At 30.8% G+C, this 24774-nt stretch overlaps 3 protein-coding genes across 3 annotated transcripts in view; 1 reads left to right on the top strand and 2 right to left on the bottom strand.

Moving 5' to 3' along the window:
• The first annotated feature begins 1196 nt into the window (after positions 1-1196).
• Positions 1197-12786, top strand: LOC121117592 (transmembrane protein 26-like). Its single transcript, XM_040712036.2, is given in 6 exon segments — positions 1197-1678; positions 10211-10513; positions 10516-10625; positions 11066-11299; positions 12138-12416; positions 12476-12786. Coding segments are annotated over 6 exon segments (1530 nt in total). The 5' UTR covers positions 1197-1312; the 3' UTR covers positions 12714-12786.
• LOC121117367 (uncharacterized) lies at positions 12709-18648 on the bottom strand. Its single transcript, XM_040711776.2, has 11 exons — positions 18514-18648; positions 17512-18433; positions 17009-17296; positions 16764-16874; positions 15380-16698; positions 14659-15322; positions 14475-14594; positions 13976-14410; positions 13803-13913; positions 13449-13731; positions 12709-13296 (listed from the first exon to the last, which is right to left on the bottom strand). Exons 2-11 carry the CDS (start codon positions 18406-18408, stop codon positions 13121-13123), a joined length of 4404 nt encoding a protein of 1467 aa, XP_040567710.1. The 5' UTR covers positions 18409-18433; positions 18514-18648; the 3' UTR covers positions 12709-13120.
• The window catches only part of LOC121117594 (uncharacterized), a 637532-nt gene continuing 631364 nt past the window's right edge, over positions 18607-24774 (bottom strand). The window contains exon 4 of the mRNA XM_071888878.1: positions 18607-19393. Within this exon, the coding sequence (XP_071744979.1) occupies positions 19004-19393 (390 nt within the window). The 3' untranslated portion in view covers positions 18607-19003. The remainder of the gene's footprint in view (positions 19394-24774) is intronic.

Below are 24774 nucleotides of genomic sequence, written 5' to 3' on the forward strand. Positions count from 1 at the left end.
TACTTGTTTCTAAGCTTTTTCTAATTTAGGGACATATAAGTGTCATAAGTTTCGCTATGAATACTTTCAAGAGAAAAAATGCTGGATATGACCTTAATGGTGGTACTTGATACATAATACATCATTGAAAAGTTAGCTAAAAAAAACTTTTCTTATAATAAATCTTTTAAGTTTAGAACTACGATGAAAAAAAAGTTGGCCATGATCTTAGTTTTTTTTACCTTAAATTTTTCAAAGTCGCTAGATTTTAATTATTTTTTTTACCCATATAAAAAAGGAAAGCCTATAAAGCTTTTAAAAAATGTATGTAGAGTGGTAGAATCATGGACTTTAGAGTAATTGTGTGATTTATATAGATCATAATTTCATTTAAATAGTAAAATGAATAAAATAAGATTTTATCGAACATATTCTTTTATAATAAAGTAGTACATAAAAACGTTATGATTTTTATCAATCAAATCATTACTACTAAGTCAATGACTATCAATGATACCACGTACCAAATTTGAGTCAAATCCGTCTCCTAGTGGAATGATCCATATAATAGGTATAGTTAAAAGAAATCCCTTATTTTTTCCAAGCGAGGGTTTTAGTAATGTGTATCTTGTGTTGTATTAGTACGATTTGTTTACATTAAATGATGTTAGAAAGATAAGATTTTATACTAAAAAAAACTATTTAGACAGTTTTTTGATTGTTCAACTTAGTATTGCTTGAACGAATGTCACAGATGGGGGCAGCAAAGAGAAAATACGCCGTATTTACAGTTTTACTTCCAACAACGCAAAAAGGGAAGCCAACCTACTGAAAATAAAGATAGTGTTTCTGGTATGTATACTGAAACAGGAATCATGCAAAACTTCGGTTTGGTCGATTCCGTTCCAATAATTTTAATGTCACAGATGCACTACGCCTTGGAAGATCAATTGTCAAAAATGTGGATAAAATAATGGAAATCATCGTGTCCAACCGTCATGTCCTCACTGTTTTGATTGCTAAGGAGATTAATGGAAAAAAAAATTACGATAAAAAATAGTGAACTTATTTTTACTACACCTTCCATTTAAGTATCAATATTCTTAAGAAGATATATGAATCAATAAAAAGATATTCACGAGAATACAAAGAACTAATTCTTTAGCAGCTTTCTAGATTAAAATAAATAAACAGATGAGATACTCTAGACGGACTCCTGTGGATATTTTACTATGAAAATCAATTCAGGCTTGCAAAAAATTGAAATAAAAGTACAATCTTATAAGATAAACACATAATATTTAAGTCATAAAATGACTCCGTAAGAGGAAGAATGTCCTGTGTTACTCTGGTTAAAGCAGCTTGTGCTCGATTTCTCTTTGGATTCCATTCCCTTGTTACGGTATGGAGAGTTGTGACACAAGAAGAGGACACCTATTGGAAAATTGGGATCGGAATTATTATTCAATTTCTTGAGGGTCTTCATTCCTTATGTTATCGGAAAGGAGAAGAGCTCAAATGGTTCTGTCCAAGTGTTCTTATTTACTTATGCACTCTTATCCCTGCGATTTGGATACTAGAGCTAAAGGCTAATCATAGGGAAACCCTGTGTTTATATATGGAGTTAGTTCAGGAACGAATGGATTCAAGTCTAATGGAGGATCAGATACGTACTTCAATGCTTATGGAAATTATGCAGGTGAAGAGAATGCTATTTATATTGCACCAGCGAGGCTGGTATGTTTATATTTGCTAGGGGGGAAGGGGGTGAATTGTACATAGAGTTGACATTTTGTAAGGAAAAATAAAGTTAGAAACTAGAAAAGGAAAAACGTTTGTTCTGCATGAACTTTCTCTTTTTTTGTTCATTATTTAATAGTCTTAACTTCTTACGATAATTTTTGGGGGTAAAAAAAATTATGAAAGGTAGTATCAACCCTGGTGACGTCAGAGTCGTGCAACTATACAATTTCATTAATATAATTTATATTAGTCTAAGGTTCATTCCGAGGCAGCCAAATGTATCCCTCGAAAACAGCTTTGTTTTTTTTTCTTCAAATTTGGCACATATTTTAGTATTAGTAAAAAACTCAGAAATCCTAAATTTCAGCCTATAAAAATGGCTTTGTTTCATTTTTTTCAGATAAAAATTTTGACCTCGTGACCTTATGGGTAAAAACTCAACAGATGGACAAAAAAAATGTTACAATTCGAAGCACCTTTACTTAATAAATGTCAAAAAATGAAAATCATGTCGTAAAATATAATTTATTTTTTCACCCAAAGAAAATTTAAAATATAGTATTTATAAAAAAAATTACATTCTGCCAAAAATGTCAAATTTTGAATTACGGCAAAGAATCATATATTATCACAGTTCTAAATCTTTTTATTATTGAAAAATTCAATTGAAATCAGTTAATTTAAAAATTCCTCGTCGTAGTTTTGGGTTATAATTCTGTCAATATAAATGGATATGATTTCCCCTTGATTGACATATATTAGTTTTTAGCTGACGAAATATTCAGTAAATTCATAAATGTTCAGATTACCAACTAAAAAAAGGACTCCCACTTTCTAAGGCATGTTTTTTACACCTCTAGCAAAGAATGTGTGTAGTAAAGCTAAGCACGTCATATTAAAATGAATGACAAAGAGGATTTTTGGGGGGCTATAAGGGTACGTCGTTGTTGGACTCGGAGTATAATGGAGGATCAAAAACGGAGTAATTCCTTTGGAGCGTCCACAGGGGGTGGGTTGGAGGGCTATAGACCACCAAATTAAGGAATTTGGGCTTTTACTACAAAAAAAAAAAACTTCGTCATTCGGGAAAATATGCAACAGAGCAAAAAATTTAATCCTTGAATTGTTTTCAAAGATTTTATGTTTTGTATTTTTTTCGAAAAATAATCCCCTCCCCCCCCCAATATAAATCTGCATATCTGCCCCTGTTTTTGCCTATGTCCTTGCTTGATACGGAGTGGGATGTGTTTATTTCCATCCTCTCACGGCTGCTTGCAGATGATCTAATCAAACGTAATGCTAGCTAATCTCCTTTTCCTTCAACACATTCTTCAAATTGTTAGGGTTACTATGTTGATTTTTATTGCTTTTTTTACATATCGAAAATGCTTACGAATTACAACCCTATGTATGTATAGTGTTTATATTTCATTACGTAATAAATGGACTAAGGAAGTATATAGATTTTATTCTTAGTATTTTCATTCACCATGTACCCTTACTGTTTATAACGAATACCTATAATAATATACCTATATGCGTTCATTAATACATTCAAATAAGTATACAAGTGTATTTGAAATGCCAAAAAAATAAATAAATAATCAAATCATAGGTACCTTATTTAGTATTGAAAACATTCACTTAACACAATTATTTTTTTAGCGATGAATAAACAGGAAATATATTTACATTTGCATAAATAAACTAACTTGTAAACTACCTATGTAGAATGTGTACATATTTAACTTCCAATAAAAGTGTTACTATAATAAAAAGAAATAAACAATGGTATGTAAATAACTAACTAAAATAAACACATGTTTATAAAAGTAAAAAAAAAAGGCCTTTTTCTCCACCCCAATATGTATGAACAACAAAGTCTTCAAAGTCAATGAAATTAAACTGCAAGTCATTAAATATGTAGATCAAAAGAATTCCCTCAAAGTAAAACATATGTAGGAAGTTGGGGAAAACAAAACCTCCTTCATTAGAGGTCAATATGTTTATACGTGATCGGTAATCTTGCCGCCTACATTTTAGCCTCTTGCAAGGTTGAAAGAAATACAAGGTTTTACCTTAACCAATGATGAAAGTTCAGTGTAGAATGGCCATATAAAAAATATAAAAGAAACCGAAAATCGAAATGGTAACTATTTGATGAATGTTCTGTTCATTCTACAAATAAGTGGGTAGGGTTTTTACAAATTCTTGCAAGCACGATTACATTGTATAATCTTGTAACAATGATTTTTTGGCCGGGAGTTATAAGTCAAGGGGTCCACAGGGATGAGTTGGAGGGGTTGTAGCCCTTCCGAATAAAGGAAGTATTTTTGTGTTTGCCATGGAATGAGGATTTTTTTTTTTTTTGTGTTTAGAATCTCTAAATTTTTTTCATAAAAAGCCCTCCCCAAATTATAAAATCCTCCGGAGAACCCTGTAAGTGTTTATCTTTGCTAGACTCGGAGTAGAATTGATGATCGACCTCGGAGTAGTTCAACCCTATAAGTTCTTCCTATATACGGTGTGAGATTGATGTTTATTTGTTTCCTCTCACAGATGCTTACAGCTGATCTAATAAATTGACATTACAACTAAGCTACTCTCTTTCGAAACATTCTTCAAATTGAAAGGGTGGTCACGCTCATATTTTTCTGTTTCTTTTATTTTTAAATACCAGTAGGACATACGAGGTTGGTCTGTAAAGTGAAAATACAAGTACTCGTAAATAAAAGCTAGTCACATCTTTTAGCATCTGTTGAAGGTTACTCACCAAAATTTTACCCATTTTGGGCGTGCAGTTGTTATGTAATAATCGTTTGAGTGAGTGGATGTGAGTTTTTTTTGTATAAATGGACAAAATCGATTATCCCTCAGTTGGTGCAGTTTAGATACAATAAATCTGAGTTTTGGCGTTAGATTAATTTACTGTATATGAAACTTGGATACTCCATTATACAACCGAAACAAAAATATAGTCCAAACAGATATTTTCCTCTAATGAAGAGGGCGTGAATAATTATTTTGAAGATAACTCTATCGATAAAAAGAATGATATTTTTAATGGTAAAGTTAAAGTTCAAACCTATCATATGTAAACATAAAAACTTTGCCAAATATGTCATACGGTAATATATCCAAGAAGCGAATTACTAGAGATGAAAAAGTATGCAGCATGCTTACCTAGAACCATGTTATGTCTGTATGTTAAAGTGGTTTGTGTTTTAACTTTTTTTCTAATTTCGAATACGTCTAGTGCGGAAAAGTATTCAATTGTTAATTGTAAATAATAAAAAATACGCAGATCATAAAATTTATTTACGTTATTTATTCTTTTGTTCTATAATATTACTTTAGAAAAATCTATATAAATATGTATTATAGATTAGAAAAATATATATCAAATAGTGTTTTATGCAAAAATAGAACAATGTTCCATTTTAATATTTATTATATACTAAATTTTATATTCGAGTACTACTATAGCTTTTAAACCAGGGATGTTTAACCTTTTAATATAATAGACCACATTACCAATAGAAATATTTTAATGGGCCATATAACCTATTAGATCAACTTAAATGAAAAACTATTAAATACATATTTTTTTCAAATTTGGGCCAAATATAAAAAAAGGCCACTAATTTTTCAAGGCCAAACTGCTTAAAAAGACCAATCTGGTAACCCTGTTGAGGGGTGTCTACTGGGTTATATTTTTTTTTTTTTGTGAGGGGTGTCTGGTTTCTTGAAACTTTTTGAAAAAACAAAAAATTTCTCTATATTTCAAAAATTCCTTTATTTGGGGAATTATTTTTTATTACGTATTTATGTGCATTCTACGGATTTTGATGATATTTTGACAATTTTGCTTAAAAATACTACTTAAAGTGAGAATGGATAATGGCCCATATTTAAACACTAAGCGTGCCACAATGCAGCCCGCATGCAACAAGTTGCGCATCCTTGTTCTAAACTATAGATATAAAATCGAAGTACACACTTGTCTTGTCACAATATAAATAAATATTTTTGTATTGTTTCAGGTAGGAACATTAATATCGGTATTTTGATACGTTCCGGTACTTTTCGACTAGAACAAACAAACAAATAATATGTCGTCCACTTACATTCACATGAACTTTATAGTATGTGTTGACAGTTTTGAAGGAAACAAAGAGCTAGAGCAAGACATATGGTACTCCTGAAGTAGGATCCTTGTTAATATCAGTTGCCTGTTATATGAATTACTTGCTTTATTAGGTAGAACCATCAACATTTAAAATAACATTAGAGCAGGGAAAACACTATAATTATATTTAAACTTTTATAATTGAATTGTTTTGCTTTTTAAAACAATTTACAACAAAATTCTTACTTCATAGAGGGAAGTTAACACCACGACGACTTATTAAATAATGAATAAAAAAGAAGAAAAATCACAAACAACAGTCGTTTTTCCCTTTCTAATTTCAATAAGTAGTTTTTTCATTACAAACATATCAACTTTAGTCATAGCTCGGTTCAGCTGATTTGATGAAATAGCATTACAGCTAAGCTGCTCTCCTCTGTCAGCGTGACCACGTTCATTTTTGGGTTTTTTTTTGTATAAATGTATCTTTAGAATCCATGCCTTAGAAAATTAGTATAAAAAAATAGACCAAGAATGTCAAAACATAACAAATCCTTTTGGAGATATAGATAGATCTGGTGCGTCAACATAAAAACAATCTTGAACAAAAATCAAGAAAATGAGATATCCCAATTAATTTTTTTACTTCATATACTATACATACAACCCCCATTGTCGTCACTAACCTCTTTTTGGGAGGCTAAATCCCCCCCAAGAAAAGTGTCTGAAGCGCCCCCAAATTTTTTGTTACATATATACTCTGTACAAGTTGCAACTTGTATAAACACATTGTACAAATTGCAATTTATTCGTCTTAAAATGTTTAAAATTTACTGTAGATATTCAAAATTAATCATCTCATATTTGGTTGCAATTTGTACAAGTTATGGTTTTATAAGTTTCGCAGAATATATATAAAATATAAATAATTATATAAAGGTGTTGATAATTATTCATCAATGATGAAAGCTAGCAACGGCCCTCCATGCAGCTCAACATTTCATGGACATATTTGACTCAATTATATTAAATTAATTTTAGCAATAATTTAGAACTAATATTGGTATCTATATGACATTTAAAGTAAAATCTTTCAATTTATCATTCTTTTGTTATGACGATCAATTTTGTTTAATTTAAGTGATCTAATTTGAAGGCTTAATAATAATAAATTGTTGATAGAAATGAATGATAATTAGTCGAAGAATACAAATTTAATCCATAACCAATTTTGAGAAAAATTTATCGAAGTTGATTTTTTTTGACGGGACACATATTTTATAGAATAATTCTAAAGACTTATTCGTCTGTGTGTGTCGGAAACAGCGGTGTCCACAGGGGGTGGGCTGAAAGGGCTGTATCCCACTCCCAAATTATGGAATTATTACTTTTTACGATAATTTTTTCTTCGTCATTCCGGAAAATTATGTAGTAGAGCAAAACATTTAATATTTGAATTTTTTTGCAAATAGTAAGTGAATTATTGATTTTTTTCCCAAAAAATTTAACATTTTACATATAATTTATGTATTTAAAAAAAATTCAAATTTCTGGGAATATCTATGGATTTCTGGAATTTTTTTCAAAGAAATTCCAGAACCAAGCCCTCCTTCCCACTCAAAAAAAAAAAATATATATATATAATCTTTTCTGACGACCCTGGTAAATGTCTCTAAAGGTTCAACTAATTATTTGTATTACCGTTTAGACTTTTTGTTTAATTTTATATACTTGCTATTAAGAATTATGTAATTAAGTAAAATCAATGTGAAATGTCAAGGTAGATTTTACTAATATTATAAATTATTTCATGCAATAGTGATGGGACAACATTTTAACATTCATAAAGCGCTGAGTTGATGTTTACCTTTTGCAAAAAGTGCATAATATGTATTTTTGCCAAGTTAATCATATAATAAACGATGAATGTATTTTGACATTTATGTATGAGGATGTCATAAATTGTGCTTTTGATTGATAGGGATTTCTTGCTTAAAAACTGTGAAGAAATTAAATGATTTGATGTTTCAAGTTAATTGACTTTGATAATAGAGCGTTTTTACGTGACGTTACAATTTTGATCGTCTATTTTTAGGTTATAAACAACCAAGGTGACTAAATATAAGGTGTGTCGATAAGAAACTTGCATCACAGTCTGGTTTACGTAAGAAGACAACTTTTTTAATGACATCACAACGGAGCCAAGTTCAGTGTTACTGACTAGTGTTAACTCATATTATTTCAAGAATTATGTCTTCTTCTAGAGTAGGGATGGGCAACAACCATCATAAAGAGGGCCAATTTTTTTAGTCCTATCATTAGAGGGCCACGTAACCACGCCCTTCAAATAACTTGATATGACTGACTCTACAAATTATTCTCAATTAGAACACATAATATATGGTTTTGATATATGTACGTTTATTGCTCTAACATACAGATATTCTACATATAAATGCATTTTTACATGTCCTGAATAAGCAGCAAAGACAAAACATTTGCTTAAAGAAGGTGAAAAAAGAATCTCAGCTCTTTCATATAAAAAAGTTTCTTTAAAAAACCTTAGTCCAAATAGTTCACATTAAATAATTGCAGAATTAATGAATCCTAATGAGAGACCTGTGGTTTGGCCTGCTGGTTCACAATGAATTGGATGTCAATGTCAATTTTTATGGTCCAATGAGCATCAAATGAAACAGAGTATCATGCAGGCCGTACTGAGTGAGGTCGAGGCCGGTTGCGGCCCCTGGGCCGCCAGTTGTCCATCTCTGTTCTAGAAGTAATTTGTGCTGTGGCAACCTTTACAATAGACCCGTTTGTTTTTCAACTTTTTCGAACTTCGATTACGGGAAGTGCTCAAATGATGCCATATGATATGACAATTACTATTCAAAATTTCATTTTTCTACGATGTGAACTATAGATAGCACATCTTGCTCAAAGTTTGAAAAGAGACAAAATTTCTTTATTTCGCCAAAGAAGGATTGAAATACAGCCTTGATCATTATTTTGCATTAATTAGTTATGATAGACATTATTCTAACCTATAAATGAGATGAATATTGTGTGTTTTTTTAAACCTACCCTATGGAGCAAAAAGAGGAAATAACTTAAGGCAATTTTGATCTTTTCTTTCAGAAAATATGAAAAAAGTATGGAAGGTACACGGGGATCATATATTTTACTAACTTTTTTTTTATAGAAGGATTTTAGAAAAAACATTGTAAACACTATTTATAGGTTAAAAATGTATACCAAAATTACTTTATATAAAATAACTAAAAATGAATTTTAATATTTATATTCACTAAGTAAAGAGTTTTTGCCTTTTTTCATAATTTGATCGAGATGTGCTACCTAAAGATGAACACGTAGGACAATATAACTTTGCATAGATAATTTCCATACCGTATGACAACTTTTCCCAACTAGATATAATCAAAATTCGAAAAAAGTTGAAAATCAAACCGTTCTACTATACAAATCCATCAGATGTCCACTATTTTTGTATATTTATTTGATTTTTTTTTTTTTCATTAAAAACAACTTCTTATTTACGTGTTTAAAATAATTTTAGTATCGTAATCGTTTGAGCGACAAAATTTGCACTAATAGTATTTATCGTCTGATGAAAAATAAAATACTAGATTAATACAATTTGTTTTATCGAATTTTCTCTTAAATTGGCTACTCTGTGACGTAATCAATATAGCCAGTAAATAAAAGCAAAGACATCTTTTATCCACGCAACTTATATATAGTCGCCTTGATAAACAACTAAGTTTTATAACAATGAAACCCCATTTTTCAATTAATATTAAGGAAATGAGTAAACTATTATATGTCAAAATGGGACCAATACATAACCGGACTTACCCTTTACTGTCTATTACAATTTTGTCCTTATAATATCTGATCCTAAAATGTGTTAAAATATGTTAATGCATCGTTATATAAACTTTTATTGATATGGTATATAAATATTAACTATTACAAGGGAAATAATTATATTTTTTTTCTAATTATCCTACTTTTCTCGTCCCTAATCAATTTTGTAAAATAGTATTCTCAAATCTAGCTATTTTTAGTATATATTACTTCGATTTAATTATAATATTAGTGTATATTATTTGTTTCACGTATTTTTCAATGCAGATGTTAAGACTTTTTTATAATTAAAGCTATTTGATTAGGTTTAATCAAGATTTATTAGATATTATTTAATTTAAAAAGGAGGTTGCGCGATAAATGTAAAAAATTACGATTTTTTAATGCTCATAAAATAATTAATGTAAATCTAAGATTCAAATTTGAATCTTAAAAATATGTAATTAAAAAAGTCTGATAACTCATTTGTAGGTAAAAAAGGGGGATTTCATGGAAGCATCTGTGGCATGTAGATCAATTCTAACGGATGAGACAAGGAAATTATCTCTATCCAACGAAGAAGGCCTGAAAAAAATATTGGATATCAACGTGAATATTGCATTAAAACCAGAGCAATGGACACGGATCCTTGAGCAAATAGCTCTTGTTGTACTTATTCTAGGTCGATGGCTCCTTCCAAAGGGTTCCTTATCGAGAGATCAATTTTCTCAGTTGATGTTAGTCTACATAGGAATGGCGGCTGATATTGTGGAGATATTCGAGGCTTTTCGGAAAGCAAAGTTATTTTGGAGCCTTCTCTTACATATGCCATTCTCGGTGTTTGGACTTTGAGTCTTTTTCAATTTTGTTTGATTCTTAGTGGAGGACATCGGGCAAGGAAACACAGGTAATTAATCTTTCGAGAATCTTTATAATAGTAAATAACTTTTAAATGATGTAAAAAAAATTTACAATCCATATGGAATATTACTAGGAGTTTGTAACAAATGTTGAAAAAAGTTTCAAAGAGAATCATTATCTTCTCATTTCTTGAGCAGCATCTCAAATCATAATTGAATTATGAATATTTATCGAATAATATCATAAAAGACGGAAAGTAACCTTGAGGATCTGCTGCAGAGTTATAATTGTAAGTCCTTGTTGTACTCAGATTAGAATTGAGAACCGACATCGGAGTAATTCTTCCCAATGTCCTTGTTTATTTCCTTCTCGCCCACCTCTCATGTCACAGCTCATTGTTGCTGAACTGTTTTTAGAACAATTTAAATAATACAATAACTACTATAAGTTACACTTAAATTAAATCAAAAGTTTTTTATCTTCCAGAATGACTTATAATGATGAAAATGAGGGTGAGGAAATTATTACTATTGGTAGGAATCATAGTAAAAGCACAACTGGATCTAGACAAACTTCTTCCGTCTCAATTCCAAGTAGATCAAGCGAAACCAGTGATGAAGATAAGAAAAAAAGGGTGAAAATGGACATGATAGCTATTATTGCCTCTTTGGCTCTTCAAGATGGTCCATTCATATGCTTGAGAATGACCCTTATTTTTAGGTATATGTAGTTCAAATGTTTGATTTTATATATGGACTTTGAGGGTTTGTCATTAAATGGTGTTTTGTGTCATAAAATAGCATATATATCTATCGATATATATAGTTAGGGATGTGACGTGTGTCCAAATCCTCGTGAGGGCAAATCAAAAGAAAAAGTGTATGTTGACCGACACAGAACTAATAGAAATAATTCATTAGTGATAATAACTTTCACATCCCTAATCAGATCACTTCCCTAAGTATTTTAAGCCACAAAATAGTCATTTTGCAGAAGAACAATTTAAAACTTCATTTTCTTTCTGAAAATGCAACAGTATTGAGTCATTAAGGGAAATTATTATATCAGGTTTAAATTTTGGCATTCTAAACACTTTTGAATTAAAATTTATAGTTGTAGAAACCAAGAGGTTGGAGAAGTGTAGGGATAGAGTCTTTCCCTCCAATTTTTTAAAAACTATTTGCATTTTTTGCTAAAAACTACTTCTTAAGGACTGAAAATTAAAAGCATTTTTAATTTTGAATTAGAGACTTTTTGCCCGAAATTTACTATTCAATTAAATAGTATTAGTAAATTCAAAAGGATGTTATTAGAGTAAGATAATTGTATATTTAGAATAAATGCACATAAAAAATTATATTTAATTTTTAGCGTGATAGTCATCAGTTTAGATATTTTTAGTATTTCAAAAATAAGCTTCAGTCATATTACATTACTAAATATTTTGAACCGTTTAGATACACATATACCATTTGTTTGAACATAGGATAGTTATCTAAATATTTTCCACACTAACTTCATCAATTTGAATCATATTTAATCACTCGTTTCATTACAGATTCGGTGTGATTAGTCATATGAATATCTTCTTTACATGTAAGAACACACTAGTGATCTTACTCCAAATGTATAGACTCCTTATTTTATGCCTTGAGCTTCGTCCACAATATAGAAAATCCTCCAGACAATTCTCAATCATTCCCTACTCTTTGGACACAAACAATGAATCAGGATCTGAAGAAGAATCCCACATTGAGGAAAATAGTTTCGACAATATAGCACATTTGAATGACTCAAACATCTCAGAGAGCAATCATAAAAAGCGTCAAAGAGGAAGGTGAGAGAATAATTTAACAAAAAAAAAAAAAACACTTACAAACCCATTTATATTCAAAGCTACGTACGCAACTCAGAGGGTAAACAGCGTAAGAATCATCTAAAATCAAGCCAGAGACTCTTACTAAAAGGAATTAATTCGACTTCAGAGGAGTTGGCATTATCTTCTACATCAGAGAGAGAAGATATCATTGAGATTCCAACCCTACAAGAGAAACATTTGAAAAAAGTTGAAATAGACTCCGAAGCAGAACACGGAGTGACTTCGGGATATAGAATCAAAGCAACACTTATTTAAGTTATATGTGTATATTTATAATAATATTTAACATTCTTACACATCAGTATATATATATATCTATAAAAAGTGATATTTTGAGACAATGAGTTACATACATATTCGACTAGACGGAATGTATTAACAAAAGAAATGCTTTTTGAACTATTTAAGCCTAGAAACAGACATAAATATATAAATCTAGAAGGGGAGGGGGTAGGGAGATTACCAAGTACTCCATTAAGTAGATATGAATAAGTCTACCTTTTATAACTCTAGAAAAATCACAGACTAACATAAGTTCAAATAACTTTGAACAGTAACTTAAGCATCACGTTATCTGAAGCGGGTACTCGCTCAGAAATAAAGCTCATAGCACCAGATATGTATATATTATATATCCTCGATTTAAATAAATTAGTATCGTACTAAAAATAGGCCGGTTGAGAGTAGAGAGGCAGTCCGATAGGTTGAATGAAGCGGTCATGATCCGTAGTTCTATCTACTTGCTTCTCTAATTTTCTTCGCAAGGATCGCTCAGAACTTAGTTCTAATTCCCTTTCTTGTAATTGTCTTTGTAGCACAACTATTCCACGTTCTGTTGCTGAAATTCAAAAATAAGGGAAATTAAATTTTCAAATTAACTTTTATATAAATAATATAAAGTACAAATAATTTTCATTCAATAAAAACGAAACATTTATGCTAAGTTTTATCACATAACCTCTCTCATTCAAATCTTATTGATTAACATACCTTTCATTTGATTTTTTATTTCTCCAAGCTCTTTACGTGCATCTAAAAGACGAGAACTCAAATCATTTTGTATATTTTCCATAAGAAAATCCTTTTTTTGATCTACTTCTGTTTGATCACGATATCTTTTGTCCAAAAATAAATTTACTTCAGATAGTTTTTGATTCAACTCATTCCTTGCCATGATTTCAAATTTCATTCGCATTTTTTTAAGCTCTTTTTGGTATTTGAGAGATTCTTTTTGGTGATTAGAAACTATTTTTTCTTGCAAATCCTTGATTAACTATCCAAATCAAGGGGGGGGGGAAATGAATATTAATTAAAATTATCGAGGATTAAGTTTAATTTATAAACCTGGTCTTTCTCTTCGTTTTGTATTCGTAGATCCTTTGACTTTTTCATTACTTCGTTCAGAGACATTATTTTCTTTCCATCAGAAAGAATACGTTTGTTAAGCTCATCATTCTATATTTAAGAAACATGGAAAATGTCATAAATAAATAAAATCTAAATAATTAATAGTTTACTTTGATTTGAAGGGACCTAATTCTAGATTTAAGCTCGCTAGTTGAAATATCCCAAACGTCTGACTTTTCTTGAGAGAGAGCTCTAAACTTTTCGTCTAGATTCATTCGGGAATCCACTTCTTTTTCTAATTCTGCTTGAACTTTTTTCATTTTTTCTTCATAAGTGGAACACATCTTCTTTTCCTCTTCGACTCTATGTTCCATTTCAGATAGCTTTCGAATGTGAACACTTCTTCTTCGTTTCTCATGCTTGAGCTCGTCTTCCAAAGTCAACGCTTTATTTGAAGCTTGCATCATGCGGTGTTGTAGCGTTCTTCTTTCATGGAAAGCCTTATCTAGATCTACTTGTAAGTCACAAAGTTCTTTTTGCAACTTCTCTATTTCTTTTTCTAAACGACCATTTTCATTCAGGAGTCTAATGCACTTATCCTGTTTCTATTACAAAGAAATACATTATAGGATTCGGATATAAAATGTATCTATGATGCTCAGGACTTACCTCCTCCACTTTGGCTTTTTCCTTTGAAATAAGAGATCTATATTCTACCAATGATGTTCTATTGATATCATCATATCGTAGCTCACTATTACTAAGTTCAACTAGGACATCATTTTTATCCTAATTGTATTAAGAATATAATTATACAATATTCGAAGACGTATGGAAATAAGTAAATACTTACATTGATTGCACTATTATATTGATTTTCAATCCTCGAAATGTCATTTTTTAAGGATCCAATATGAACGTTAGCAGATTTGAGCTTTTCATTAGAATGATCCAGTTCAAGTATAACATTATCAATGCGTTTTTCTCTTTCTAGAACATCATTTCTGAGTGAGGCAATTTCTTGAAGTTGATCATTGTACAGAGTCTTTATATCAGCTAATTCGGTGTCCTTTGTCTCTAAAAGGCCCTTAAGCTCATTATTTTCATGTAGGGATTGGCTAATTCTATGCGAATTTTGAACTGAATTAGAGACTTTACTCTTGACATGGTTGTTATTGATTGCCCTTTCATCCTTTAATAAATTTGAATTAAGTTCCATTGTGGTCATTAAATCTGCAATTTCGTCGTCTCTTTGATGAAGAAGACTCTTCAACTTTTTGATTTCTTCATTTAGAGAGTAATTAATAGTTTCTAATCGATGCACAGTATTTTCTAAGTCATTGACTCGCGAAGTGTGTTTGGAATGGATATCAGCCTTAGATTTTGATGTTTCAAACGAAAGACATTTATTTTCTTCCAATATCTTTGCATTTTCGACTTCTTTATGCTTAATTCGTGAAAGGAGATCATTTAAATACTTAGTTCTCTCTGATTCATTCTTCCTTAAACTATCAATGCTGAAATAAAAGAAAATAAGTTATGATATAAAAAATTATGAGTATTCAACAACTCACGTCGACTTTTCTTGTTCTAGAGCAACTTTGAGAACACTAATTTCTTGAACTAAGTTATCCTTTTCATTATCTTTGTATTTATGTTTAAGCAAAAGGTTGTTTTTTTCTTGGAAGAGAGCTTCATTGTCCTCTTCCAATTGTTGAATTTTCTTTTCAGTCTCTTTTTCAATTAGTCTAGTCTTATTTGATTCTTCCACGACCTCACTCTGCCGTTTTTTACATTCATTATCAAAAGATTCATTCTGAAACTGTAGCATTTCAATTTCCTTACGCAAACGAACCTCAGATATTTCTTTATCCTGAACTAATCTAGCTTTTTCATCAATAATCTGTTGTAACTCAGTTTCCCTCTCGTATAGACGAGATTCTAAAGCTTGAATTTGAGCAGAATATTTATCTACAAGAGTTTGAAGTCTGGATTCTTTTTCAGATGATTCCATTTTTAATCGTTCATATTCTCCTCTAAGATCTGAGTGATCCCTTATAAGATTTCCATGCTGGTAACTTGTTTTGTCTAGAACAGACTCCTTGTTATGTATAATTTTAGAGAGCTCTTCTATTTTGTCATTTTCAATTTTCAACCTATCTATCTCCTGCTCAAGAGATGAAATTTTATTACTTTTATCTTCTAATTCATCTTGATATCTATTTAAGGCAGATTTTTTATCAGATATTTCATGCTGTTTCACTGATTCCATTGTCTCTAATTGACTTAATAGCTGATCAATTTCTTTTTTGAGCTTTGTTATTTCCTTACTTTTAACAACCTCATCTTCTGTTAATTGTTTAATTTTCTGCTCAAGTGTCTGAATCGACTCTTCTTTATGACGAATGCCTACTGTCACCTCAACTAGTTCTTTTTTCAGTTCTTTATTATCATATTGTACTTTAGATATTTCATCTCTTAATTCCTCATTTTCATCAGATAGTTTCTCCTGATCATCTCTTGTTCTTTGAAGTTCTTCTTTAAATGCAAGTTTCTTTTCTTTCTCCCTCTCAACCTGAGATTTTAATGAGGAGACATCAAGGGACAAAGGTGGTTCAATTTCGTCATCACTATCCCAATTATCCTCACTAATGGTTGCATCATGACATAAAGCTTCTTGTTTTACCACCTGATTATCTTCAGACTCTAACAAAACTGTATTCTTTGCAGAACGCATTGTAGAAAATGTTTTAAATTTTGAAGGTGATGTGTGATCCGCACTTGTGAACGTTGCAGACGTCTTTGTATCGTTCTTTAATTCATTTAAAGTAGGAAAAGACTTGCGCCGATCATTTAAAGATCCAAAATCTTCATTTGAAGGATTTTGAATTGTCTGAAAAGTAAAAGAGATAGTTATTTACTTACTCCCACTTTTCTTATACTAATATAAATAATTACCTCATTTCTCTTGGGAGAGGTTATTTTTGAATTTTTACCATGGCTTCCAACAGATGAGGACCAATGACTGCTCTCCTCCTCCTTGACATCTTCAGGAACATCATAAATATTCTAAAAATATTAATTAAAATACACAATTGTCGTCGAACAATTAAATTATAGATATTCGATGATTAGGCGTGAATGCATAGTGTACATCAAACAATAAATCTGAATATAAATATCTTAAATATAAATTTGAATACTTGGCTGTTTTCTTCATCATAAAAGTCTTCATTTGGCACATGAGAAGAATTAGGAGATCCTATAATTACTTTTGTTGAGAGAACATTAGGTTTATTAACGTCTGATGGAGATTCTGGAAGCATTTTTGATAAATCCATGACTGTACGGGCCTTTGCACCAGCAGATGCAGGAGAAGCGGTAGAAGAAGACCAAGAACTTAGATTCTCTATGGCTTCACGCACATTTTTTGATTCAACTTGAAGTTTTTTGACAACATTAGATGGACCTTGGTTGTCAATTTGAGTATTCTAAAAATAAAAATATTCTACATCAATTACTCTTGAAAACTACCCTCACAAGAAGAGTAGTCCTTTATTCTGATTGCTTAATTGTAAACTAAGATTTTAATAGTCTACAATACATTCATTACTTTTATTATTACGAATTATTAATTAAAAAAGTTACTAAAAAAATGTACTAAGCAATCTTTGAAAAAGTTTAAACTCTTTAAAAAAAAACTTACGGAATATTCATGCTCATCAAGTAAATCTCCATCAAATAGTACATCATCAAATGAGTTATCTTCAGACTCATACGTAGCATTTTTACGTATATATGCTGCTCGTTCCAAGGTCTCAACAAGATTAGGACAGTCAGTTTCTTTTGCAAAGTGGATTGCACTTTTTCCATCAGGATTCAATTCCTCGGGATTAGCATCATAGTCGAGTAGAATTTCTGCAAAATTCAAGTCTGGTATTCTGCACGTTAACATGAGAGGAGTCATGCCATCCTTTTCTCTAGGTGTATGTGGGCTCGCCCCACTTCTTAATAGATTTTGTGCAAGTTGAATACGCCCCAGACGTATGGCTTCAAGCATTGGAGTTTCTCCCTTGCTATTCAAGATATCTGGGTTTGCTCCTTTACGAAGAAGTCGAGAAGTTAGATCCTTGGCATCTCTTCGAATAGCAAGGTGCAGAACAGTATTTCCCATTTCGTCTGATATATCCAAAGGGCATCCTCTTTCTAGGAGCATTTCAGCCGCCTCAGCATGTCCTCCATCAACTGCACGATGAAGCGGAGTTGCTCCTTTCATGTCTGTCCTGTGAAGCGGAACATCCCCTGCTCGCGCGTGGAGAAGTTGCCATAAAATAGCCACATTCCCACTGGAGGAGGCCAAGTGCAGGGGAGTTCGACCATAGTTGTCAGCAAGGGTTACATCGTAACGTGTTCGTCCCAAGATTTTTTTAACTTTTTCAAGATCCTCATCGTAGACTGCAGCATGGAGAGCATTGCTCTTGAAATATGATGAGTCTGGATTCTGTTCATAGCAAGATACAATAGATCCCAGAGACGGACTTCTAGGAACAGGAGAAGGGCTGGATAGACGCTTCTTTTTGACAAACCGGAGTACTTTCTTCATATTCACGGAATTCACCTGTTCCCTTCTGCAATGAAGGGAAGTTAAAGGGGCTTTACTCAATGGAGAGAAAGCACCCACTGAACGGACGAGGATGACTCACGTTACCTCCTCGTCCTAATCCCAGTCCTAAAGAAAGGGAGCTTCTATACCTGATCAACCCCAGTCACCACCACATCAATCAAGAAATTAAAACACTCATTTTTAAGAGTATAGATTTGATGTACATAATATACTTTTTATATTTACGTACATACAATAATTGTATTTATTGAACAAGGATACACTTAATATATTACAACATAACAATGAAATGACACGCACGGAACGATAGACAGCGAAAAACTAAACTATTCATATAATAATGATGAAAATACAGAAGGCATATCTCTGTTTTTACACACACGGCAAATCAATTGAATTTTACTCTTCCGCGTTCATATTAGAGCGTCCGAGAAAATCCGCCTGCTTTTTTATATTAAGTACACAATATAAACTGACATTCACATAAACTACATCCAAGCAGAATAAAATCATTAATTTCATTATATTCATTGTACATTTTTTATAAGTAGGATTCATTATTTCAGCACCAAACTTAGGTGAGTCCGAGTAGCAAAAAACATGAATACATGAGTGATGATGTCATGAATCCCCAAGAGTATACTCCTCCTGATCCAATTCCCGGAGAATGAGCATACACATCTAAAATAGGCTCTGTTCTTGTGACTGTCTTCTTTGGTCGAGCTCGACGATGGCTAGAGTCCCTTTCCTTCATTTCCCGTAAGATTTCGAGGGTGATCTCATGAGATTTGTAGTAGAGATCGTAAAGAGTGACTAGACATTTGATTTTGATTCGAGAGGCGTTTGGAGTTAGGAGTTGAGATTCGATGGGGAGCGTCAATTGACTTTTGGTGTCCCATCCATAGGGGATGTGATGGCTTTGGTTAAGGAATATTTTGCTTGATGAAAGTGGATTCTCTGAGGCCTGAAAAGGAAATGAATACGGAAATCAAATAATATCTATGTTCAGAGGTGTCCGAAGGATGATATTTATATATATTTTTTTTTGTGGTTTTTTGGATTTTTTTCAAAAATTGCAAAAATTAATTTTTTGGGGAAATTTTTTCAAAAATTGATAGCTTTTGTCAAAAAATTAAATTTGTTGGAAAAAAAAATTCAAAATTCACCACACTTTAAAAAAAATTTTAAATATTAAATTTTTTGAAAAACAAAATTCTAATATTAAATTTTTTGAAAAACAAAATTCAAATATTAAATTTTTAGGAGAAATATTTCAAAATCCATAAGTAATCACAGAAAATTAAATTTAATTACAAATATTAAACTTTTTGAATTTTCTTGTAAAACAGACAAAATCCTTTATTTTTTGGGGGAGGGGGAATACAGCCCAGCTCTTCTAGCCCACCCCCTGTGGACGCCCCTGATATTGTATCGAAGTCTTTTAAAAATTAAAACTCATGTGTACATTATTATTTTATGAATGACAAATTTCCTTTGTTCCTCCATCATCAGGAGTGAGCTGAGGGAGGGAGTCCTCTCACGAAACAATTTGACTTAAAATGAAGTCGTAATTACATATACACGCTACCTAGAATTATGAATTACTTATTATGATATACATTTTGTTATAATTATTTGTAGTACTTTATAAAATATAGGAGCTCCGGAGTACCACAAATTAGGAAATTTAATTTTTCCTACAACACAGAAGCGTCTGCAGGGGGAAGGCTGGAGGGGCTGTATTTTTTTAATTCTTACAAGAAAATGTAATATTTGAAAAAAAATTCAAAAAATTTTATATTTAATTATATTTTTCAAATCTTTTACAAAAAATTTAACTGTCTGTGAATAGCTATATATTTTAGAACCTTTTCTCTGAAAAATTTAATAATTATAATTTTTTGAAAAAATTATATTTTTGAAATTTAGTTTTACAAAAAAATTCAGTTTTTTCAAAACAACTCTTCATTTTAAAATTCTTTAAAACAAAAGGATCATTTTTTGTGAACTACTCTGAATTTTCGACTTTTTTCCCCAGAAAATTTAATTTTTTGACAATAGCTGTCGATTTTTCAAATTATTTTTCTAGAAATTCAATCTTTTGTGTATAGCTATGGATTTAAAGTTTTCAATTTTTTAGTCAGAAAAATTTAATTTTTCCAATTTTTTCCAATTTTATATTTGAAATTTAATTTCAGAAATTTTTTATAAAAAAATTAATTTTTTCCCAAACAACTCTTCATTTTTGAAATTCTTTAGAAAAAAAAATAATTTTTTGTAAACAACTCTGAATTTTCGAAGTTTTTTTCCACAAAAATTAATTTTTTGAGTATAGCTGTCGATTATTGAAATTATTTTCCTAGAAATTTAATTTTTTGTGAATAGCTGAGAATTTAAAGTTTTCAATTTTTTTCAGAAAAATTTGATTTTTCAAATTTTTTCCAAAAATTTATCATTTTTGGATTTATTTTTTCAAAGAAATTCCTAAAAATAAGCACCCCCCTCAAATAATTTGATCGTTACATTTATTTGATATCAAAGTATAAACAAGTATCAGATATTCAAATAAAATGAAACGCCGATATATTAAAAAACCCCAAAAATGAACCCTCCCAATTTGAAGACTGTTGGGAGAAGAGCAGCTAAGCTGCCGTGACGTTTCATTAAATTAGCTATGAGCAGCTATGTGATGAAGGAAATAAACACTAACTCTACTCCATATTTAGTAATGAAACCCCAGTGAAAAATGGGCATGTTAAAAAAAAAAGAAACCGAAAATCAACATAGTAACCGGACAATTTGAAGAATGCTTAATAGGAGAGATAGGATAATGTTCATGACTTTTCATTAGATCAGCTAAAATCAGCTATTACTAGGGAGGAAGGCGAAAATGATATAAACAAAGAAATTTGCTAGAATTACTCCGATACCAACCCCCAATTCTACTCTGAGTCCAACAAGAACTTAAAATTATAACTCTGCAACAAATCCTCAGGGTTACGCTCCGTCTTTTATGAACACACACGAATGGTCAATCAGGTTTTGAATATAATTGAATCTATATAGGAAAGGATGTTCAATACTCAGGAATTAAATAATAACGACAACTGCTAAGGAAAAGAAAATTCGTTCTTTATTTCACCAATTATAAATTACCGGGCCAGCTAAAAGACACGCCGGATTTACGTCATTAGTAATGATATAGACAGGGATTACAGCGATGTCGATCCTCAATTATACCCCGAGTCCAGCAAGGGCTTAGACATAAAACTCCACAACAAATTATCAGAGTTACTCTCCGTCTTTATTGTATTAATGATTACTTTATACTTATAAGCCAGGTTGGTGCAATGGGGCCTTAAAAAGCAGATATTTATATTTTTATACTGCAAACAAACTTAAAAATATTCAATACCCAAAATGAAAAACACAAAAAAAAACAGATTGGAAGATCGTGGTCTTTTGTAATTTTTTATATTCCAAATCTGTCATTATTCTTCTTTTATTCTTGACAAGAGAACAATAAGTATATAATAATCACTAGTGGGGAAAAACGAAGAGTAACTCTGAGGATTTGTTGTGGAGTTATTAAGTCTGTAAGTCCATTTTGGAGTCAAAGTATAATTGAAGATTGACATCAGAGTACAGGGGCGTCCGTAGGATTTTTCCCAAAAACTTTTTTCCTCGATTAACCTTTTTTTTTTATAGAAAAAAGTCATTATAAAATTTTTTTTTACATCAATTGAACTTTTTTAGGAAAAAAAATCATTAAATTGATTTTTTTTCGATTTGGGGAAGGGAGCTACAGCCCCCCTCTACGGACGCCCCTGGAGTTATTCAAGTCGATGTTCTTGTTTATTTCCTTAAAAAAAATTATTTAATGGTATAGAAGATAACTCCCAAATAAATAATCTGTGGTAACTCTCCGTTTGTTACGAGCAAAACTCACACGTAGCTACTCAATACAATGATACTTAAATTAATTCATATGTCCAGTTATCTTCCCAAGAATAATATGAGTTAGATATTTCTTTTTTTTTTCATATGCTGGGATGACTGATGTGTACTTTATTCTTAAGAGCGCACACTTATAAAAACAAAGAGAATTCCTTTTAAGATACCTATGTTTAGATTTTATTCAAATCTTAAAATATACGCACATGAATTATGATATATATAAGCAGGATTGGGCAAGTTTAGGTAACTTAACTTAACTTAGATAAGTTCGATTTTTTTATCAAAATTAACTTTTTACTTAATTTGTTAATTTTTTAAAAGCACTATCTTAACTTGATTAAGTTACCTACTTAAAGTTAAATTAATTTTTTTATTCTCATTTGAAAAACTAAAAAAAACTTTCTTGAAATAACGCTTAGTTCTCCGATAATTTAGTTAAACACTGTGTCGACACTATCTTTTTTATCAAACTTTGGAAGGGGTATTCCACACCAAATTGTTGTTATATTATCTCCGATATAATTTTACATATAGTTTAAAATTACATAAAAACTCAAAAATCTAAAATTTTGGCTTTCTTTGACCTCCATTTAATTAGTTAATTTATCTTTCATTGCTTTTTCGTTTCGAAGAAGAAGTTGCTGGGAGTTTGAATCTGTATTTTTACCTTGATCGTTCAGTTGGAAGTAGAGAAAATTGCAGACATAGAGACCGACAGAATAATCTTGAAGCCTTGATAAATCTCTCAATGGACTGACTTAAATAGTTATTTTTAATGAGTTACGAAATCCCAGAGTTAATAGCTTATTCTGAGTTCACATATAATATGTAACAACCTGTACCTTACTTTTTATGACAGTTTGTCTCATTTTAGTTTCTCTCAGCATAATTTTCAAACAAGTAAATGTTTTACGTCAATATAAAAGCAATCTTGAACAAAAATCAAGAATAGGAAAAAATCATTTTTTTTTTACATTATGTATTAATATAGCTTAATATTGTATTACCATAATTGAGTCAATTATAGGCTTATTATTCAAATTTATGGAATAAGTTTAAATACCCAAGAATTTTAGCTGTAGTTTAGAACCTTTGTTTGATTTAAGAGGCTTATATTGGCCCCGATATGGGCCCTTTCAAAGGAAATATCTATTTTATTTTGATGATCAAATAGGGATATTTTAAGTTCAATTTGCGATGCACCCGAAGAGTTAATAAAATAATCATTGTTCATAGCATTTGACAGGAATTTATATAAAAAGAATACAAATGTAATCTAAACTCCATTTAGAGAAAAATGGGTTGAACTTGCTTTTGTGCTCATTGTCCAGAGTTTCACTAATTGGGAAATAATATAATATCTTACAGAATATTTGACTAATGAATTATCTTCATTCTCTCTTTCAAATGAATAATTATTATTAGTTATGACTAATTTGAAGCTCATTTTTATGTTCCTTCCTGTTATTCACACAATATAATGATGGAATATGAGAACCCCCCTCTCCCCCATATAAAATCTGTTTTGTAGTTACGTACCTAACTTTTGTTAGAGAAACAATATTCACCGACAGCATACACACACACACACCTTGAGTTTATAAATAATTATAAGGTGTTAACTCAAAGTTTGTAGATATGCATAAATTAAGGGATTAAAATTATAATCATGCACATGTGTACATGCCCAAATGCAGAGATTGACCCTTATTTGTAAGTATACGGGCAGGTAGGTGGATCCACTCTTGAACCTGGTGAGTGAATATGATTTTATGCGAGATATGAACAACAGGATCAAATTACCAATAATATTTTGAAAAAATAGGAGGGAGAAATTGAGCACCTGGATACAAGCGTAAGTATAATATGTTTTGATGGCTATTTTAAGTAAAAAAGTATATGGATGTCTTAATGAGGTGTATTAAGCAAGGTTGCAGAGTCGGAAATTAGTGCTAACTCCGAACCGGCTACGAAAATGATTATAATTTCAGAAAGTAAAATTTATTTATAATTATACTTATAAATTATATACATTAAGTATTATTCATTAATTAAACTAGGAAGGTGAAACTAATTTGCTTTACAAATTTCAATCATGTTCTATGGTTTCTACAATTCTCCAACATCTTTAAAGTCTAAATTATTATGCTGCGTAGTGGCTACCACTAACCATGATAGTTCATTACTTAGTTTTGTGAATAGTCAATGTCATCAGTGACAAGTGTAACGTTACAGTGAGAGATTATGTGTACTGTCATTACGAGTGTATCAATTATTTTCAGAAAATTATGAATGAACTAGCAATATATAGTCCTATAATTTTTTATCCATTTACTTTGTTTTTTATCATGTTAAATATTGTAGTGACCTGACACAACCATTTACTAT

This window comes from Lepeophtheirus salmonis, chromosome 5, assembly GCF_016086655.4.
Source record: "Lepeophtheirus salmonis chromosome 5, UVic_Lsal_1.4, whole genome shotgun sequence".
NCBI classification, from domain to species: Eukaryota; Metazoa; Arthropoda; class Copepoda; order Siphonostomatoida; family Caligidae; genus Lepeophtheirus; species Lepeophtheirus salmonis.

Coding starts and splice junctions, on each gene's coding strand:
- LOC121117367 (XM_040711776.2), bottom strand. CDS start 18,408: ATGAAGAAAGTACTCCGGTTTGTCAAAAAGAAGCGTCTATCCAGCCCT. Junction 14,595..14,658: donor AATATAATAGTGCAATCAAT/GTAAGTATTTAC, acceptor TAATACAATTAG/GATAAAAATGATGTCCTAGT. Junction 14,411..14,474: donor AAAAAGCCAAAGTGGAGGAG/GTAAGTCCTGAG, acceptor TCTTTGTAATAG/AAACAGGATAAGTGCATTAG.